Raw genomic sequence first — 16,941 nt, forward strand, 5'->3', positions numbered from 1 at the left:
TATTCATCAAAAACTTAATCTGATCAATGCTATACTAATCCATATTTGTATTTTATTTTTTAGAGACATATAGATACCAAATTTTTTTATATATATAAAATACACACACACACACGTTTATGGTTACAAATACGTTGTAGTTGTAGTTCAACCATGCTTAATTTCTTACATGTTTCAGCAGTATGATTAAAACTGGATCCCACACCCCTATTGCAAAAGGATCAGAAAGCAGATCACTGGGACGGGACAGAATTGATCACGCATGGTCTCCAGAACAGGTTGTGTGTAGCGGAGACTCCATGCCACTGTAGATACGGGACTCACTCACCTACTGTGATGTTGACGTTTCCCAGCAGGGCCTCCTTGTACTTGCGCAGGCTCTCGTCATCCTGGTCCAGCTGCTGGATCTCCTGCAGGGTTTTCTGTGCTGGCGGCTTGTAATTCACCGAGGTCTCTCCTTCCTGGTTCTCTGCCGCGATCGCCGCTAGCTGCTCGGGGGTGGGATCGTGCTCTGCCATTGTCCGCTGGAAAAAGAAAACCAGACCAGTCAAGCCGTCAACCAGTTCTAGAAGTACCTTATTTTGAACTCATAGGAAAATGCTTTCTCAATGATACAAAGTTCTAAATCTGGCAGTCTGTTTAAATCATGTTTTCAAATGGTGCAGAATGGCCGTTACGAAATGCATACAGAAGAAGGGTACATAAATACAAACAATACAACCAGGTTATTTTAGTTCTGCACTTTGTAGTATTTGTCAAATTTTAGGTGGAATATATGCAGTTTTATCACGGAGATGAAGGGTAGACTAGCATCAAATAATTCTTTAAAAGGGCAGCTACTGTAGTCCTTGTGTACTGTAACACCTTAGACAAAAATAGATCTAATTCCGCAGTGTTCTACATGCAATGAAAGTCTAGCTAACAGTCTGCTTATTCTACTTCACAATCACAGTGTTCACGTAACATGCAAAGCATGTATAATACATTTAATCTCACAGGCTGTATCCTAAACCTGAAATTCTCTAAAACAGTGCCCTTTTGCTACCTCCAAAACCACTGGGCGAACTTTTACAATGCTTTCACGTGAAAAACAGGAACCAAGATGAATCACTCGCAGACAGAGAAGAAAGCCACAGCTGTGAGCCATCCTCCCACATGTTCACAGCGGGATCCAGAATTGAATTGAAGGCTGGGAGCACCGCTGCCACACAAACATCAAGCATCCTGCCACCCCAACAATAAAACAGCTGCATGGTTTAAATAAAGGGTATGACTTCTATTCCTATAATGCAAGATGAGAAAGAAAGCTTATCTCTGACAAGCTTCAGAAGGGATCTACATCCAAGTCGAAATAGGTTTTAGTACAGGAGATGGTTTGACTATCTCTACGGTGCATTACTGAACATATGTGTAAGCATTTTTAAAAAATCAACGTGTTTGAAACCTAAAGTAATACAGCATCTGCGTTTTAAGATAAAGTAGAGCAGTGCAGGGATCAGATAGAACAGGATTGGTTAGATTTCCTAAAATAATGAATCATCAAGTAACCAAGGCAAATTCAAATGTATCATTGAGGAACTAATAACTACATCCATATATACCAGCCCCAGTGTGACATTCCAACTCTGCCTCTGCTGAACAATTACACGGAGGAAATGAATCAATTAGCTCCTCCTAATCAGCTACCAAAAGAACCCATACTGCTCATCAATTCCGGTAGCTGGTCATTTAGCTGCATTGACTGCATCCACCCACTGTACACACCAGCTCAGATCACTAGGACCTGCTATGCAGTTTATTAAAACAAAGACCTATGGATTAAGCAGGAATACATTTACTGTAGCAGTATGTACTATACACCTTATGTATGCCATACGTAGTGCACTGTAGAGGCTCACTGAGTTCCAACTTACAAGGTTGTCTTGATTAGAAGATAAAAAGTGTGCCAGTTACGTCATTCCGAACTGCAGAACACTTGCGTGTCATGTCCTCTGTTCATTTATAAGCAGCCGAAGAAAATGCTTCCTCTCAACATTGAGCCAGCTACCTTTAATGTCAACTCTCAGAACAAATCCTATAAATACAAAACTGACAGCTATAATCTTCCACTCTTAAATGAACTCTAACAGCTGCGACTTCAAAAGGTGAAACCTCTCTGATGCAGCCTTCTCTGACGTGTTCAGAAAGAAAGCTGAAACAAAGAAGCAAGCTGTCTGTGCCGTGAACCAAATTACTTTCATAAAATGACTTTCAGACTTTGCAGCAATATATTTTGGATGACAGAGAGAGAGAAATTGTTTAATGGTGTAGAAAGACGCATAGTTGGTAGCTGCAGCAACAGACAAGATATTGCAAGCAATAAACCAACGAGCCATCCCAAATTTATAAACTGCCAGTGACCACCAGGTAATTAGCTTGTAAACTCCTAAAGGTACTGCACTCTGCAGTATGGCTCCCCAAACAGGGGCCTTCCGTCGACATTAAAAACTTTCCATTGTCTCTCAGGCTAAAGGGTGTGTTAAAGTTACTGCTAGTTACAGTTTAATTGGTCCGGCAGGCCTGTACAAAGGCAGTAGATCAAAATGCCATACTGCAAAATAAAAAAATAATAATAATAAAAAAGAGAAACACTGCTTCAACTGTACTACTAAAAGCCAGAAATTAAAAAAAAATAAATAAATAGCATAAAATCGCCAACAGATAAGAAATTATAACAAATCTATACGTCAATATTGTTTTCAGTAACCTATTGTAATAAAACTGTCATTATACAATATGGAAAGGCATTTAACATAGAGTTTACATATAACGTGTACTTTGACCTGCAATCAGAGTATGAAAAACAAGGTCCTAACATAAAACCTTTATTGGCCCAACCAGAGCACCCAAGTAACAGTTTCATCACATAGTAATAATCAGCTCTTTGTATAAAAATATCTACACGTATACATTTGAACAGATACCTCTCCCAGCAGAAAATATAAAAAGAAAAAAGTAAGGCTGTTAGAATGAATCTAGAAGGTTTTTTTATGCCAATTAGGGTGACGAAACGCCACAAATTTGCTTACCGTTTATGCAAATACAGATGGCAAAACAGCTACAGTTTCAACAGCAGCGGGCCTTCATGAAGCAAGAATATGTACCAGCTGCTTCTCTTAATTGGCAGGCAGAGACTGGTGTTCAGTAACTGCAATTTCCCCCTGCACCACAATATATCTATGAAGTGAGTCAGAGTCACTGGTTACAAAACAGTGGTTTGAACAGGAACAGATGTGGTCTTTAGCATCCCGCTTAAGAGATCATGCTTAAGTTGCTTAAAAAGAATACAAAATTGATATATCACCATCCACATACTTTATGTCCAGTTGGTGTTGCGATTTTGCGATTTTCAGTTTTGTTTGCCAAGACCTTTTGGCTTTGAGAAATGGAAACTTCAATCTCTTTCCTTAGCTGGCATTTCATAACTGTAAACTCTGGAGCCAACCCATTTAATATTTTATATATATATATATATATATATATATATATATATATATATATATATATATACACACACACACTCCTTTGAACTTGGATGGTCTCCAATCTAGCCGCCTTAGATAAACTGATATACTAAACAGGATTTAATGTGATACTGAGTGTGTGTTGTAGCCAGAGACAACTATAGACAGAGCTCTGTTTATGCTATACAGGATTCCCATTTAAACTGTAGGAGACTGGTGTTACCTGAGATACTGAGTTTAGTTCATGTCAAGGGCACTAGTTCCAAATGCACTAGTTGATTAATTCATAACTCCCTGATGATTTATTTGGAAAGTTTACTTGACTTGTTTAGTTAACAAAGTGCAAAGAACGGAGTGTTCACCTAGATTGTCCAAGAGAAGCAAGAGGAAGGCAATCTTTTTTCAAGATGACAAATGGAAATCTTATACTACAGTAAAAATAAACAAAGACGAGGAGGGAAGCAACTGTAACTGGGTAAAACTGGACATGGTTACTAACACTGAAGACCAACACAAAAATTGCCTACTAAAACACTGTTAAGCAGCAAGTCATTTTGTTGGGTATTTGTCTAGCAATTACCAACAATGTGCAACTATGGGGGTGTGACAGAAAAGAAATAAATCTGGTTATAAATCTCCCTCCTGACCTGTGAGGGCGTTGTATAAAGGGAACAGAGTGCCCTGGACTGGGTGGCTTGACAATTCGTGGCTTGAAGCGCTCGCCTTGCTCCTCCGAGTACGCTCCCATGTTCTCCTTGAATTTATCAAGATGAGCATCAAGGATATGGACTTTGTGCCGTAGTTCGTCACCAGAGTCTCAACAAGCTCCACATAGTTTTCGGCCTTGTGATTGCCTTGTGATTGCCCAGGAAGCCCCGAACCACTGGAACAAAGCTGTTCCAAGCCGCTTTCTCCTTACTAGTGAGCTTCTTGGGGAATTCATTGCACTCCAGGATCTTCTTTATCTGTGGTCTGACGAAGACACCGGCTTTGACCTTTGCCTCAGACAGCTTAGGGAAGAAGTCTTGAAGGTACCTGAAGGCTGCCGACTCCTTATCTAGAGCTCTGACAAATTGTTTCATAAGGCCCAATTTGATGTACAGTGGTGGCATCAGCACCTTCCGGGGGTCCACCAGTAGCTCCCACTTGACGTTGTTCCTCCCCACAGAGAACTTGGTCCGCTATGGCCAGTCCCGCCTGTGGTAGTGCGCCTTGGTGTCCCTGCTGTCCCAAAGGCAAAGATAGCAGGGAAACTTGGTAAAACCGCCTTGGAGACCCATCAGGAATGCCACCATTGCAGCCTGTTGATGCCATCTCAGAAAAATGCAGATATGTATCCACTTAGGCAGCTGGAACTAAACTGAACTGGTGGGCTTAAGGCCCCTGTATTTATACTACTATTTATATTACTGGAAAGTTCTAGAAGTTACTCCAAGTTTACTCAGCACTGAATCTATCTGGAATGTTCGAGAAAATAGGTAAATTTCAAAATATCACTGTCCTGGTCACAAAAGCAAAGTTTGTGGGGAATAATAGCCATTTTCTATACTTTTGAGGCATAAGCAATTAGGAAATAACACTTACTACCCAGGAACCGAAAAAAAAAAAAAAAAAAAAATTAAAAAAAACAACAAAAAAAAAAAAAAAAAAAAAAAAAAAAAAAAAAAAGTTACTCGGTGTTATTATTTCGGGAATGCAACCCGTTGTTTTGAAACAGTGCAATACACTGTGTATTGCCTTGGATTGTTCTTTGTGGTTGCCAGACCAGGATTTTACAAAATAAACCTGTTTGGATCGTGAACTTTGTTGTCGGTCTTCTGATTTCTAATCGCATCACCAATACACCTGCAAGCCACTTTACTAATTCTACTAATCCTTCTGGCAGTTGATCTAAAAAGCTACTTAAAAAAGCTTAGCAAACTATTATTCTTCCAGTACAGATTACTGTGAGAACCCCAATTTGCGGCTGAAGGCACCCTACTCTGGATTACTTTATCCCAATCAGTGTTCTCATCACAGGCAACAGAAATCACACAGTACTGGACTATCAAGATCATGGTTAACAAGGATACATGTTTGTGGACGGGATTTAATTTATGATCCTAGAAGTAGGATTCTCCATGTGGGATTCATATTCATCTCTGTTTTAGCGGTTTAGTGAAAATTTTTTCTAGAAAGTTTCTAGATTCGACAGCTACTGTGCCTGGAACTTTTTCAAAAAGCGTGTTTTGTCAAATAGGAAATTGACAATTTACAAAAACTTACATTAAAAGACAGATGTTAGTTAATAACCATCATAACATCAGTGCAACGAATTACTACATGTCACGCTAAATCTATTCATGTACTACACCACACCAAGTCTTACTGAGCAAGAAGCAACAGGAGTAGGTTTCAGTGATCAACAAATAAATGTTTATGAAATGTTTCATGTTGTAGATGGTTTGTTCCAGTAAGAGTTCTTCTATCATACTCCATCAGCAAACTGTTCAAACAGATATAGTCTTTTCCCTATAAGGCATATTACATGATCTGCAATCCATCCAGATCAACAGAACCAATAGCTCAAAACAAAATGATTAGACCAACTACAGTACCTTCTGTTTATAAGCCTGGCAGCAATGAAATAATGAACTCAAGAAATCTGTGTGTAATTCACTTCAATAATTACTGAGAAACCAGCCACTTCCTTCATTAAATTGCAACTCTGCGTCCCTTAAGCATTATTCAGCTGTCAGCTAAAGACGACTGGGAGTGAAGGAAGACCAGGAAATCAACAGCGTTCAGCGTGGGGAGGTTAAACGTTACCCTGGTATTAGTAAAGGCATTAGGCTCGTGCACTGCAGCATAATGTTGATCAGCTCCTTATTTCTGGTCTTGAATTTGAAAGTGAACCAAATCTGCTGCTGGGTTTTTTTTTTTTTTAAATCTATGCAAGGTCTATGGTCTTTAAAATGCGCAGAACCAATTACTGTTGTCAGCTGCTGGCTCCATAATGGAGCACACTTGTTTACTTGGGTATGGAATCTTGCTCAGGGCAGAACCCTGCGCATGCTTCCATCGACCCACACTCCAGCAGGGACATATTGCATTGCTGGGTGCCATTTATTATTGATCTCATCGCACTCACACTAAGGGAGGTACAAACATTACACTACCCTACACTGCTCTTTGTAAAAAAAAAAAAAAAAAAAAAAAACAGAATATAGAATATGAATCACAAAGCACAAAAATCAATTTGTGACATTTAAAGTGTCCTATTCTGAGATCTGGCCACAAGAGGCTTTCCAATAAAACAAGTAAACAATGTGAGTTAACTAAAATGTTGCAGCAAGTTTGCATGATTCTGGCATTTATGAGCTACCAATATTTTAGGTTGTTTGTGGCCAACAGACAAATGGAGCCTTGCGACGAGATGTCTTTTTCTGACAAACCCAATCCCTTTCCTGCCTCCACATTGAAGCATAACTGGGGTCAACTATAATAAGAGTAGGTGGTTTGCTGAAAATTACAATGATATTTTGTTCAACTAAAATTAGTTACAATTATGTTGCTGTAAAATCAAACTGTAAATGACACCAAAAAGTAACAAACAGCTACGCACATTACTCATTATTTTTCAAACAAAAGGGGTCAATAAAAGTGGTTGAAAATACAATAATGTTCGCTCTGTGTAAAACAGAGCTGCAAATTCTTAAGCTTTGAAAGGTGTGTAACTGACCAGCTATACAGTATTACAAATTACAATTACACAGGTTTGCCCAGGTTCAACTACAATGACACTAATTACAAACTGTACACTTACAATTGAGACCAGGTCTGCCTCACAGTCAGCTCACTCAGGGAAGACAGGAGCCACCTGTCCTGACAGCTGGTATTTATAAACTTCTGTATTTTTGTTTATATTATCTGTACACTTCTTTGTATAATCTGCTTATTTTTTTTAGCAGAGAGAGAGAGAGAGAGTGAGAGAGAGGAACAACTACTGTTTGTATTCTCCAGGATAAGAGAGTGAGCCACACAGTAATTCAATAAATAAATTACTTTGGTTTGCAGGAGTTTTCACTACTAAAAAAGATATAAAAATCAGACATTTTACTAATGTATTTCAAAACATCAAAATGTCAACAAGCTGCTTGACCCGTACGCATTATTGAGAATGTCTGAACGAGGCTGCAGTCTGCTGCAGTTCCATTAGCCCTGGGCGCCATACAGCCCACTAGGAGCTTAATAGAATGAGTCAGACCTCCTTTTGCACTCAAATAAACGGTTTGAATTGCCGCCAAGCACAGGTCAGGGATTAAACATCTGTGTTTGGATCAACATCCTCACACACCTAAGACTGCATTAACCAAAACACTGTACGATTGGTTTACCACAGTGCAGTACCTTCCGTCAGAAAGAATAGCTTTTGATTTTTCCAAGAACAAAAGGAAATTAAAAAATGAGGCTTTCTGAATTTAGACATACCTGATCAGAAGGTACAGTTTATTAGCTCATGTCTTGTTTTATTTATTTCAAATCAGTCCAAGGACAGCCAAGACCTAGGTTGTCCAACAAGATAAGGTTGTTGTCAAAGAAGTGAACTATAAAATTGAATGACGGAAATAAAGTTATAAAAACTAAAGCACTAATTAGTCACAGTGTTTACATACTGTATATCATATATCCAAGATGCAACTTGACTTTTCAAACTTTTTTTTTTTCTAACCATAATGCTACTAAACAGTTTACAAAACAGTTCTGAAAATGAATTCAGACTGTCAAGTGATAACCACAGAAGTTAATTAAAAACACACATGCTAAAGACAAATCATTCACTTAACTCAAAAGACAGATGTTCTATTGCTCCAATAAGAGTCTTAACTGCATTAAATTACAAACAATCATATATACTACACTGACATCAAAAAAGCTAAATGACACTGTACACAAAACACTTCAGTCAGAGTAAAGTACAGCAGGTCCCAAAAACATCAATTTTCATAGGTGCTAGACTGGACAAAGCAGGCACCAGGGATAGTACGACAATAAATGAAAAATTGTGCATTCAGTGCACGCTTCTGAAAATGGAACAGCTGAGGACTGAGCTTACAAAAACAGGCACTATCGACAGAGCTTCTCCTTGAACCTCAATTTAGGCTACCCCCACCTTTGCTTCCTAGGGCTGCCCACATTGTTACTTACTCAGGTTTAGCAGCTTGAAGCACGGAAACAGTTTCCTGTCTCTTACAATAGCTTGAAGTCCTCTGCTGCAGGGAGGACCCCTGTTCCTTTGTTTAAGCACAGCCAAGATCAACACAATTCTCACAAGGAGAAAACAAGCTAGAGGGATCTGCTGAACATATACGCTCAAACAAATATATAAATATATCCGTTTGGTCAGTCTTAAAATGGAGTGGGTTTGAAAAGCTCACACAACAGCTTTTTGAGAAATCCTAGAAATAAAAAAACAAAAAGCCCAGCCAAGCCCAGTCCCTGCGGCACAGCTAGAATTACAGAAGATAATCAGTTACATGGTCTACATGAAAGCTGGGGGTAGAAAGTGCATGTTGCGGGAGAAGGCGATCTCCGATTCAGGGGCAAGGAATGAAAGGAAGGCAGGCTTGTAATCTTAATTAAAATCAGCCAACATGTACAGCAGGGGACTCTGACAATTGAGCCGCATCAGCAGGGACAGGAGTCAGGCAGAGACATCCATCATAACAGCACTGCGGGCCGTTCACCACAGTGGTAGCCTGGAGGGAGACGCACACTGGGTGCCAATTAAATATCCACAGTGCTTGTGGCACTGGTGGACATCGTTCTCTATTTTTCAAAGCCAGGCTGATTGTACTCATTGTTCTCTGCATAGAAAGCTGTAAAAAGTTGGATGTGAATATCATCATGTGGTTTCAACTGTTTCCCCAAACTGCACTGCAAAAAAAAAAAAAAAAAAAACCCAATACAAAAAAATAAGGTCATTCTGGATATAGGTCTAAATGTTTAGATGGAGTGACTGTATGTTGCCAGATTCCATGAGACAAACAAACATTGTACACACTAACAAACAATTTTTCTGCAGTCACGCAGCGTTTCCTTCTCACAAGAGGATGGGCAAATACCAAGGCTTGAAAGTGCAGAGTACCATTAACTTTACTGGGAAAAAGCATTTTAACATGCCCTGTCGGAGTTAAAAAGGAAGTTTTCAATACCCAAGGCTTGCAAGTTGCCATTATGTTGTTCTCTGTTCTCTGACTGTGGGGTTCATCCACACTAAAAATCCAGGGTAAATCTACATAGAAGCAAGTTAAGGAGACAAATGTTTTCAGAAACGTGTTTACTTGTGTGTCAAAAGGTAGATACAAAAAACTGGCACAAGGGAAAAGAATAGTATTCCTCCAAGTTATAGAAGATTCAAGTTTTTGTTTGAAGTTTCATTCTGTATTGCTTTCCAAATACTTTGCTTTAGCTGCCACACAAAGTCTGAGATTTCAAATGGTCACAGCGATTGCCCTATGGCAGGCCTCCATTCTATGTACTTGAGGTCTGGGGTTCAGACCCATTGGCACTAACCAACACAAGTACACATCAGCTCAGTGCTGATGAACGGCAAACCAGCTGCTCTGATGAACCTTCCATGGTCACGACTCCAGCCAGCTGGCTCCCAGGAAGCTTCCAAGAGCCAGCCTGAGCTCTGAGTGTAGCCTTCCTGGGGGCTGTGAGGGACCTCAATGAAGGAATGTGGCTCAGCAGCTCCTGGCTCAGTCAACATGTGTCCTCTGGGGAAGTTAACAGCTAGATTCAATTCAGTTGAATCTGGCTGAGTAACCCCTGAACGTTCAGCTGTCCAACTGTGATTACTTGAGATTTGAAGTATAAAGAGTTGCATGTTGTTTTGAGAAAATAAATACACTGCCTTTTTTAGAAATCTGTTTGCTTGTTGCTACATCATGTAGTTTGTACATAGTTCATCCAATGCATTTCTGTTGCAACCATCCTCTAAACTCACAGTATGAACTTCTCATCTTTTTTTGGTCTTTCTGGTTCTGAACCTTCCCCATATCCACCAACTGTTATTTTGACTCTGTACCAGAGTTTTACTACAGTACCTTATAACAGTGTACATTATGTATTTATTTTAAACTTTCACCTTGGTCGAATTGCTACTCTCATTTCCCACGATATTAAATCACAGCTTTTGAGTATTTAATTCTGAAAGGCTTTCTTTTTTTTTTTTTTTTTTTTTAACCTTGTCTCCCAGCATCCTGTCATAACCTCCCGAGTTCTTTGGCACTGTAGTAACTGTTGCTTTCGAAAGGTCATAGCATACCATGACCTTCCTTCTGAATATACTGCAGAAGTACAGAAATTAGACATATGAAAAAAAAAACTCCTGAAGAATGCACCCAAACACTTAAATACATTTGTTAACTATGAAGAACAGTTAAACTGCCACTAAGGAAATGTAAATTCAGGTTTATATATTGTGAAAAGGTGAGGGCACTACACCCAAAATGATAATACATCTTCTCAAATGTCAGCGTTCTACTTTGATGGGGGTTACTTTATAGATAAGACCCCTGATCTAGTAAATATCTTAGATCTAACCAGACTGAAACCAGACCAAAAGAAACTGTGCTGAATCAAGAGGAGTCTGAGCACCAAAACCAATCTTCAGTGGTACCAACTTGTGGATCTACCTGGTCAAAATCACATTCGGACCTGGGTTCCATTAAACAAGAGATGCAGGTTGGACCGGATTCCTGGACTAGAAAGATGTATCAAACATACAGCAACTGTAGCTTAAACACACCAAAATGAGACAGATTTGCTGTGTAACAACAGCAATCAGCTGAGCACCAGGAAACAAAGGCATCTCTAAGCAGTAAATGGGTTCAGCAGGACAAAAGATGTGACAGTGTCACGTGACTTGATTTTTCTCAGCACCACAATGAAAGAGATTTGTTTTTTTAAATTGTGGTTTGGCAAGGAACTTGCTTTCATTTTTAAATGGTAGATGGCTATGGTATAGCTGCATGGACCTGTAGATTGAGCTTACAGTGTGAACTTTATAACAAATATTATATAAACTTGTGACATTTTATTTTGGATTCCGCTCAAACACAAATAATGGAAATGCGTGGCGCATTGTCGACATGTTACTAGGACAGAGGGTAATATTATGGTTATCTGAATTCACTTCATCTGTCTTCCAAAAACATGACAAGCTCCAAGGCAATTGCTACAACCTAATGAATGGATCCAATTCAGAGTCACAGAAGAAAAAAGATAATGTTCTAAATGGGTCCCCAAAACACTCTTCAGCTAGCAAGTCCATTACAGCTAACCAGATTTCAAGGCTTGTGTTATTTTACACATTTTTGCACCCCCCCCCCTCCTCGAGCATCTTTACCTCTGGGGGAGTGACGTACAAAGGGGTGTCATCAGTTGACTGGACCCAGGCTATAGCGCAGAAACAAGGTAAGTAAGCAGCAGATCCCCAGTCAAAAATAAAACCACAAAGTGACAGGGGACAAAATATCCATCAACTAGACACCTTGCCTTTAATTTGCATACAGAGCAACAGGTTTCATCACAAGCTGATGTGGCGCTTGGGAGCAAGAGAGCCGTCTCCCAATTATGATAGCGTCTCTGCTATGTGCCGGTCTTTAAGAAGATTCATTCCCAGGGGGAGAAATTAGAAGGCATCTGCACAAAACACTAAAAACTATAAAATTGTGGCAACACATTTACTTAGAAGGTTTCTTTTGAGTTAATAAGTGTTTTTATTTGAAGCTTAAAAAGTACAGCTGAACGAGATAGCTACTTAAACACACTATGAGAATTTATATATATATATATATACACACACATATTATATATATATATATATATATATATATATATATATATATATATATATATATATAAAATTATGTGTGTGTTTTTTTGTTACCATTATTTTTGGAAAGCTTATAATAAATATATAAGCACTAGTACTATGTACAACTGAACCACCAAAATAGTTACATTTTGCCATCTGCACTCACTGTTAAATTTAAAGCACTCAGTTCATTATATTACCTGTAAGCACCATCAATAAGCAAGAAATGTCCTGATTGGCACGCAGATCTTCAGCTTGACACTCTGAACAGATAAAAGTCTGGCTCGCTTAAGCAAGCGACAAGGCAGAATCTTTGACCACCTCCGGTCTCAATTACAAACCCAGAACAGAAATTATAAAAAAAAAAAAAAAAAAAAAAGCACCCAGAAGGATTTACAAAGATCTTGATAAAGTGCCTATCACTCAAAACAAAATACCAAACAAAATCCAAGAAAGACTTGGATCAAGCCATGCAGGGATAATACTTGACTTAGCCAGTGCTATTGCTTCTTAGAAGGCAGACGCAGGATAAGCAACAAAAGATTTTCTTTACGGTCTAACTTTAGGGCACTGTATAGTAGGTCCTGTAGGCTGAATGTATTTAAATTGTATTTACATGATAATGGGTAATCAGAAAGAATTTACATCAAGCTGTTGTAATTCAAGGGCTGTTGTGAATGGCAGTGAAAATGCTGCATTTTGCAATTTATAATGCATTTTTAAAAGGAACCCTCTCTTCAACAATGAATGCCCTACCAATCACTCTGTGACTTTTGCATATTGCAAAGTGTCTTATTGACTTCATAACCCTACCCCCCCCCCCCCCCCCCCCCACCCCCCCCCCCCCCCCCCCCCCCCCCCCCAAAAAAAAAAAAATCTGTCTGCTTTATTTTTATTTGTCATTTAATTCCACACTAGTACACTGTAGAATTTGCTCTGAATCATGGCACACAAGGAAGTAAAACGAATACTAAGAATCTGAATATCCTGCACAAGATTGTTACAAAAACAATTTGAGGAATACTACAGTATTTTATTCACAGCTCTTTAGTTCATAACATACAGCTCCAAAAAGCTATTTTAGCAAAGACCAGCAAAATTAGATTTTGATTGCAAATTACATGATCGTAACCTTTTTACTTCTAGATCGCTGCATTTTTGTTTCTTGTTAAAACCGAGATGTGCATCACACAGTTGGCCCGGGTGCCAATATGCTGCTCCAAGCTGCATTGACTTTAACAATAAACAGACTCCAGAAGATTAAGAAATCGCCTGCCAAATTTCCATAGTTATTCCCTATTACAAACATAGGACTGCTCAAACAGGCCAATGCAGACTGTGGTTGCTGCTGCTGGGTAAAGGACAGAAGCCGCTTAATCTCAAATCAGAGGAGAGAAAACAGCAAAATGTTACATGGAATAAGCAGTTCTGCAAAATTTCTACACAGCAAAAATCTTCACTAAAAGATAGTCTGAACAAACAAGGCATGTCAGCACCATACAGATCCAAGGAAATAAAATACAAGATTCAGCAACCTGAAACAGCAGACCGCCGTGACCTACATTCATGCACATGTAAAACTGCATCTGTTAACGCTGCAGATAAATACAGTAAACTGATCAACAGCCAACATGGAATCAGGTGTCAGAAAACATTTCTGTAGTCTTCATTAGCAAAGTGGAGAATCGGGTCATCCTATTCCAATAACTTCTCAAGAGAAAGCAAATAATGCATATGCAGTACAACCCCACCCTAGCCCCTGGTAAGTTAAATATTAAGCCTTTTATGCATACAGGGACTGGAGCAGATATGGCTCTTGTCTTCCAACAACAAAGTGATTTTGTTTCAAACTAAACCGCTGTCGCAGGAGACAAAGCCAATATTCTTTCATAGATAGGGCAAGGGCATTAGTATGCAAGTAAAGCATGCATCAGTATATTACTACTGTACTGAACACACAAAAAAAAAAGCATTTTACCAAAATACTGTTGCCTTCTCAGTGGCTGCATGTTTTTTTGCCTCATAGAAAAGCATATTATGCATCAACCTTTATTGTGTAGTTACTGGACTCAACTAAGAGAGACACAGGATGCAGTACAAGAGCAGAATGTGGTTACTTTCATTTTGTATTCAAACTGGCTTCAAAGTGGGGGCTCCCAAGTGGCACATCCGATAAAGGTGCTCCGCGTGGAGTACAGGATGCACCCTATAGCCTGGAGGTCACCAGTTTGAGTCCAGAGTGACTCACCACACTCTAGCAACCCCTTTAGACTGGCTGGGGTCCTACAGGTTTGCCTGAAGCTGCCCAAAGCAGAGTTGTCAATTGTGATCTATTTAGAAACAAGACACCATATTGATGTACATTCCAAGAACCCTTGCTTGTCTATGAGCAGAAGCTTACAGTTCACCATGCACATGTAGCCCAGCCTCTTGTGTCAAGGAACTCCTTGTTAATTACATTAATTAATTTATTGTAAGTTAATTACATACACTCCAAATGTTATATTTTTATTTCCTCGTTTTACAAATAGAAATGTGCAGCTCAGCAGCTATAAATGGGAAGTCGGTCCTACTCAATGTGGGGTTATCATGTCTAACTGACATGCCCTTATTAATTAACTCCATTGACAAACACTATCCCCTTCGCCTGAAATGCTGTTGTACAATAACAAGGTTTGAGAAACGTGTTAAGAGCTTGCGGTTTAGGAGGTGTCAAATCAGACAATTATCAAACCCACGAGGCTGCGTTCATTCGCAACTGGAATGTAAAATAAAACACTGTATTTTGTATTAAAAAATGCATAATAAAGTCGATTTCCTTTCTCTCAAGTTCACGGCTCCCCTCGACACCGCCCTGGTCTGTGGAGAATGAACTAGAACGCCCGTCGTGATTCTGTAGACTGTGAGGCGACAATGTAAAGGCTAGTGCAAGGCACACACCAGGAAAATGATCAACACCATCTTCAGAAATTTGAATAATTTTAAAAGGGCACATAATGCCTTCACAATACACGTATGCCCATTCTTCGTTACAATAAATAAAAAAATAGCAATAAAATTAATATTAAATTAAATATAATATTTATATATAATATATAGATATATATATATTATTATATATATACTATATATATATATATATATATATATATATATATATATATATACATACACATACATACACACACATATACATATACATATATAGCAGTTGACGCCCACCTACTAAAAGCACACACGTGTTAGCTACTGAAGAGAACAAAGATCACAAAGGATAATCCACATTCATACCTGCATTTATTATTGTTATATCGATTAGCTGCTCGACTCGCATATCAAACAATGACATGTATCCGCGTGACAATACTAACAGGATCCAGACATGCATTCATTAGAACATGTAGTATTAAAAAAAAAAAAAAGGAATCGCTCTTCTTTGCTTAGTCGATCATACCCGCAGTCTACTGGAACACGCTTACAAAATACTCCTAACAAAATAAGTGATCCTCGCATAGTCGTAATATCTTTACATGACTCCCTTAAAATATCCGCCTAAAACAAGGGGCACTATCAGTTAGTATATGATCTTGACACCACAGAACAGGAAATGCACCAGGTCCAACTAATCACATTTCACAAGTTACAGATTATATCTACCGGAAAAAAAAGCTTTTAAAATTAAACTGAACAGATTAGAGAACTCTGATTTTAACGATCGCTATATTTCAAAATGAGCATTAAAATTGCAGGGCAGGTACGATCTATTAACTTTCATGTAATTTAGCAATCTACTTATTCACCATTTCACTTAAAAATATTACAGTACCTGGATACTGACGTGTAAACATAACATTATTAGATTACATATATAAACTAGTTTAGTTATGTTACCCGGAGATTATCGCTTTGTTTTTTCAAATTATCATATACGAGTCAAATGTGCAAAAGTCGAATACAAAAAAAAAAAAAAAAAAATGAAACGCTATACTTTATTTATTTATTTATTTTACTCTACAATATAAACTGGACTTGTACACAAATGATGTTCCGAAATATGGTAACTCTGCCATAAAAAAAACAAATATACTGCAGGCAGAAAAAAAATATCTGGGATCTATTAACCCCGAAAGCTTCATCAATTGAAACCCTCTTGCTCACAACAATGATCCGGGTATGGGTGTACCCCGACCTTACCTTTCTAAAGTACTTTTATGTGAGTAATTCTCTGAGTATTTCAGGGTCCACACCAGCAGCTCGCTTCCCCAGGCAGGAATGGCGAACAAGGAGTGGAGCCGCCCTCCCGACACGCTTCCGGGACCTGGCTGCCGCGCAATGGGAGGGGCGAGCGAGAACGAGCGGGGGCGCGCTGCGCGGCCTTGAGACGCCCTCGGAGCGGAAACGGTGACGTAAAAATATTAACAGTGCTCGCATCACCTGAATTGAGAGGAAGTGCTGCCATTTAATTTTTTTTTAAACGTCTTGGTAAGACAGATACACAATACTACAACTTAATTGTACAGGAGACTCAATTTAGGGATACAACTGACTTTACATTAAAATACCAGTAAGATT

At 38.8% G+C, this 16,941-nt stretch overlaps 1 protein-coding gene across 2 annotated transcripts in view; it reads right to left on the reverse strand.

Moving 5' to 3' along the window:
• The window catches only part of LOC121295476 (rho GDP-dissociation inhibitor 1-like), a 31,551-nt gene extending 14,880 nt beyond the window's left edge, over nt 1-16,671 (reverse strand). The window contains exons 1-2 of one of the 2 annotated variants that reach the window (XM_041220116.1): nt 16,564-16,671; nt 329-524 (exon numbers count right to left, since the gene is read on the reverse strand). In XM_041220116.1, the coding sequence (XP_041076050.1) occupies nt 329-518 (190 nt within the window). In that variant the 5' untranslated portion in view covers nt 519-524; nt 16,564-16,671. Of the gene's footprint in view, nt 1-328; nt 525-3,068; nt 3,168-16,563 lie in introns of those variants that run through there. The other variant, XM_041220117.1, reaches the window with a different exon arrangement.
• Between the last annotated feature and the right edge of the window lie 270 nt (nt 16,672-16,941).

This window comes from Polyodon spathula, chromosome 20 (genome assembly GCF_017654505.1).
Source record: "Polyodon spathula isolate WHYD16114869_AA chromosome 20, ASM1765450v1, whole genome shotgun sequence".
In the NCBI taxonomy this organism is placed as follows: Eukaryota; Metazoa; Chordata; class Actinopteri; order Acipenseriformes; family Polyodontidae; genus Polyodon; species Polyodon spathula.